This window comes from Diabrotica virgifera, chromosome 9 (genome assembly GCF_917563875.1).
Source record: "Diabrotica virgifera virgifera chromosome 9, PGI_DIABVI_V3a".
In the NCBI taxonomy this organism is placed as follows: Eukaryota; Metazoa; Arthropoda; class Insecta; order Coleoptera; family Chrysomelidae; genus Diabrotica; species Diabrotica virgifera.
Genome location: NC_065451.1, coordinates 138,078,468 through 138,083,192, shown reverse-complemented (window position 1 = coordinate 138,083,192; position 4,725 = coordinate 138,078,468). Strand labels below are relative to the sequence as shown.

Sequence of the window (4,725 nt, the reverse complement as noted above, 5' to 3'; positions counted from 1 at the left end):
AAAATCAAAACCTTGCCGCTATGGGATAAAAATTTGGGCTGCCGCGGATGTTAAAACATCTTATTTATCAAAACTTCAGGTGTACCTTGGAAAACTACCAGGTGGTACAATAGAGAAAAATCAGGGATTTCGTGTTGTGAAAGATCTGGTGGAACCATATCATGGCAGTTGGAGAGGAATTACAACTGACAACTTTTTTACCAGTGTTCCTCTTGCTCAATATCTTTTATCTAAAAACCTTACTTTACTTGGGACCGTCCGCAAAAATAAACCTGATACACCACCACAACTAAGTTTGACAAAAAGACCTGCGGAGTCGTCAATATTTGCTTTTACTAAAGAATTAGCTATGCTTTCGTACATACCTAAAATACACAGGATGGTACATCTTCTTTCAAGTCAACACGATAGTGATATAATTTGTCAAGACTCTCAAAACAAACCCTTGATGATTTTAGACTATAATAATACCAAGGGTGGTGTTGATAATGCCGACAAACTGATTAGGGAATATTCCTGTAAAAGAAGAACTGCTCGTTGGCCATTCAGGCTTTTTATGAATATTATAGACATATGTGCACTAAATGCCTATATTTTATACATTGAAAAAAATCCTGATTGGAAGAAAAATAATTTTTCACGAAGACGTATTTTCCTGTTACAATTAGGGGCTGAGCTTGCTCGAAACAACATGGAAAAAAGAGCGAAATATATAAAACATAAAGCCTATGTAAAATCTGCTCTAAAAGATTGTGGCATACCAATGGTAAACCCAACTACCGAAGTTGCAACTCAATCCGTCCATTCAGCTAAGAAACGTGCTCGTTGTTACCAGTGTCCGCGAAACTGTGACAGAAAAGTGAATACCGTTTGCTCTTTTTGCAAAAAATTTATATGCCAGGTGCACAGAAAAGAAGAAAAAACTATTGTATGTAAAAATTGCAACTAAAAGTTATATGCTTATATTATTATTTAATTTTAATTTTGTTCGAATTGAAAATAATTTGTTTCTAGAAAAGCCGTTAATTTTGTATGAAAAATAAATAAAAATTATTCAAATATGCTTAAAATTATTTTTAACCGTGTTTTCCTTTTAGTCAGCTAAATGACGTTACTAAATTGAAAATTTTAGTGGGGTCCCTAGGAGACCCCACATGGGCATTTACGGTTATTTTCATATCACGGGCATTTAAGGGTTAAAAGAGTAGCCGGAACAAATCGGAAATATGTTGCTCAGGATAGAGACCGATGGAAGGAGTTGGGAGAGGCCTATGTCCAAATGTGGACGATAGAAGGCTAAGAAGATGTTGCTACGAATTACCTCGACACCTTCCAGTATAAGAGGACAATCGATTATGTATGTTGCTACGAAAATTTGCTAACATGAAGCATACTGACTTATAAACAATGTAGATGATCTGTATAAAAAAATAAAAGACAAATAAATAGTATTTCTGTTTTATTAATTTTTGTCCATTATGTTGCTACGAAAATTTGCTAACATAAAACATACAAATATTATTCTACTTCCCAATGGTACTAAATTACTTGACAAATACGTTAGAATCTTATATGTTTTGCCCAGACCAATTACTCTCTCAATATGTATCCTATTACATGAAATTTTTTTTGAGCGACAAAGCTGGTGAGGCTCAAGCTGGCCAATTTGTTTTTCAAAAAATCTGGCATATTGACAGTCACATCTTTTGATGCTAAAATGTCTTGAATCTGAAAACCTCGATCTGCTAATACTATATCATTTTTTTCAAGCAAATTAGACAAACCGCACTTTTCAAACAAGCATCTATCAAATCCACGAGGAAAATTTCCTGTAGTTGGCTGTATACCATTACAAAAACATAAAATCCTTTATAAAAGGTATATTTGTTAAAATCCCTATACAGGGCTACATCAAAGACAGAACTAGTTTTCAATCGGTTGACCGATCATCATCAGTGCAATCCTAAAATGTGTACAATAATATACACATAATACAAATTAATAGTCTCACTACTCTTTCTGGGTCCCGTTCATGTTACATTTTAATTATATTCTCATAAATTTATAACACCACTCCTCTCCCCTATGTTAGCTATCTCATATATTGGTCTGTTTTGTCGAACCCTTAGAGTTCCAGGCGATATGCAGGGATCTTGAGAAATGGTGGCATGTATCTTAGCTTGTATTATATATCCCTCCCAGATCAGAAAACAGTTCTACACCTTTGTCACCCACACAGTGATTTTTATGGTACTTCCACATACTATAACAACTTCCAATTATTCTAATATAATTGATAACTTTTAAATAAACACACAACTGCTTTTCTAAGCCCTAGATATCACATATAAAGGGTTTGATAACGTTTATTAAGTTGTCTGTATTATGTGTAATGTGGTTTGCCTACTTCCTCCATTACAATATTTTAACATTTACATCAAGTCTATTTCCATTTTTACAGACTATCTACCACAGTGGGAACGACTGTTTTTATTGTTATTAATTTAACAAATTTTACAATAAATACCACAAAACAACAGGGAAATTATAACTTCCTGTGGAACTGTCATTCTTGTCATGTCACCATTCAGAATTTCCGTTATCAAAATCACTTGCTTCCATACAGTCATGATGTGAACTTGTCAGATAGAGCTCATTGGTACCTCGGGCGAAAAACATTGGATATCTTAATCATCCATGTTATAATTCACATCTTAGTCATATGTTCCGATGACGGATCAATTGTAAAGGGTTTTTACCCTGTTATTTTTACTTTGGTGGCTTGCATGTAGATTCTAAGTGAGTATAACCTATAAAAAATTTTTTAACCTTAGTCAACATTTCAAATACTTTGCATCATTTTATCTGGTTGTACACATTTTAGGATTGCACTGATGATGATCGGTCAACCGATTGAAAACTAGTTCTGTCTTTGATGTAGCCCTGTATAGGGATTTTAACAAATATACCTTTTATAAAGGATTTTAAGCATCTATCACTAATGGAACCTCCATAACTATCGGAAACAAAAGATATGCTACCTGTACTTGAAATGCTAACTAAGACTTTTAGTATATTACATGATTTGTATGTTGAGTATGTAAGCTGCTGTGATACCGGATTTTTGGGCTGATCTGTCTTCACCTCAGTACAATCTATAATAACTGTACTAGCACATTGCCACCCTTTGAACTTAGCATTTTCTTTGGCAATGTTAAGTGGTACCCAGATATTAAGTCTCTAAATTGACAGTAAAGAAAGTTGATCCATGTGATAAATATACGGCTAAGTAATGCCTCACTTATATCAAATTTAAATGACAGTTCTTTATTTAACATATTTCGTCTTTACTTAACAATAGTAAGTAAAAACTCATTTGCTGGAGTTAATATACGGACACTCATTTTAGATCCAGTTGGATAATATAAGAGATGGTTCACTGCGGGACCTAAAATGTTAAAAACAAACCAAAAATGTTCACAACTATCAAACCCAGTATAGAATTTGAGTTCTTCCAACTTAGACTAACATTGCAAATTTTCGATACATAATGAGTTAAGTGGTGTACTAGTCATAGTTGATGCATCACATTTATCTATAAGTTCATCTTCATGGTCATTTATTTCCATTGGTGTAGACTCTACTTCGACTTCATCGCAAGGTTCTGGTGGGACTGGGCTAGATGAACTGATGGATGACAAATGTGATGATTCTTTTCTTAGAGCACGTTTTATCATCCGTTCTATTCTCTGCTTGGCTGATTCCCGTTTCGTTTCAGTCCAGCTAAATTGGCTTGGTATAACATCCTGCTTGAGCCGAGGCTTTGCTGTAAAATAAACAAAAAAATTGTTTACAATCAAGTTGAGGTTATACTAATGGAGCTAGGTAAATAAGAACTTAATAATGAAGTAAATACTTCTGTTGTATGTTAGTATATTAAATTAATTTAACATAAAAACATACAACAGAAGTCTTTACTTCATCTTAATATGTTATTGGTATACAGCCAACTACAAAGTTTTCCCTTTTCAAAGTAAATATGGTTGCAACTAAATATTCCAGAAAAACATTTATGTACAAGAAAAACAAGTATTTAAACAAATAAACAATTTACGATTTTTTACATTCGAATCCAGGGGCAATACATAATCTGTTTTCACAAAATGTTTGTTGCAGATACGAGCATTTATTGTTGGCACAAATTTATCCCTTCTTATGGCGATAATCCACTTTTTTCTCATCAAACTATCCTTAGGAAACCTGTGTCCTGATGTTCTCGATGAGCACAAAGGCACAACACAACATTGAGGCATTTTATCTTCTTAAAATAAATCCACAAAACCAAATAAATGCAATATTTACTTATAAGTAAATTGATTTGACGAGTTGACGTGACCTCCAACTACACAAGCGCCACCTACGTTGAGCTTTCCAGATTAGCTGCCATTCGCCACGGGTGGTACACTATACAGAAAATTTGGTTAGAAAAAATTATTGAATTTTGTAGTCAACTTAGATTTTCTTGCAAATACTCGGAGGTTAAGTTATACTAAAGATTTCTCATAGATCCATTTATACAAATAGTTTCTGACAAGAGTGATTTTAATATTTGCTCAATAGATGGTCGAGGAACTTTCCACAAATGAGATTATTTCTCCAGATCATGGCTTACAATTGAGAAAGCCAATAAAATGCTTTCAACGTTCAGAAATTCCCACAGAATCA

General features: G+C 33.6%; 1 protein-coding gene across 1 annotated transcript; it reads right to left on the bottom strand.

Annotated features, from left to right (window-relative positions):
* Positions 1 to 3,524: 3,524 nt before the first annotated feature.
* On the bottom strand, positions 3,525 to 4,313 carry LOC126891439 (THAP domain-containing protein 2-like). The gene is made up of 2 exons (XM_050660616.1): positions 4,115 to 4,313; positions 3,525 to 3,826 (listed from the first exon to the last, which is right to left on the bottom strand). Exons 1-2 carry the CDS (start codon positions 4,311 to 4,313, stop codon positions 3,525 to 3,527), a joined length of 501 nt encoding a protein of 166 aa, XP_050516573.1.
* Between the last annotated feature and the right edge of the window lie 412 nt (positions 4,314 to 4,725).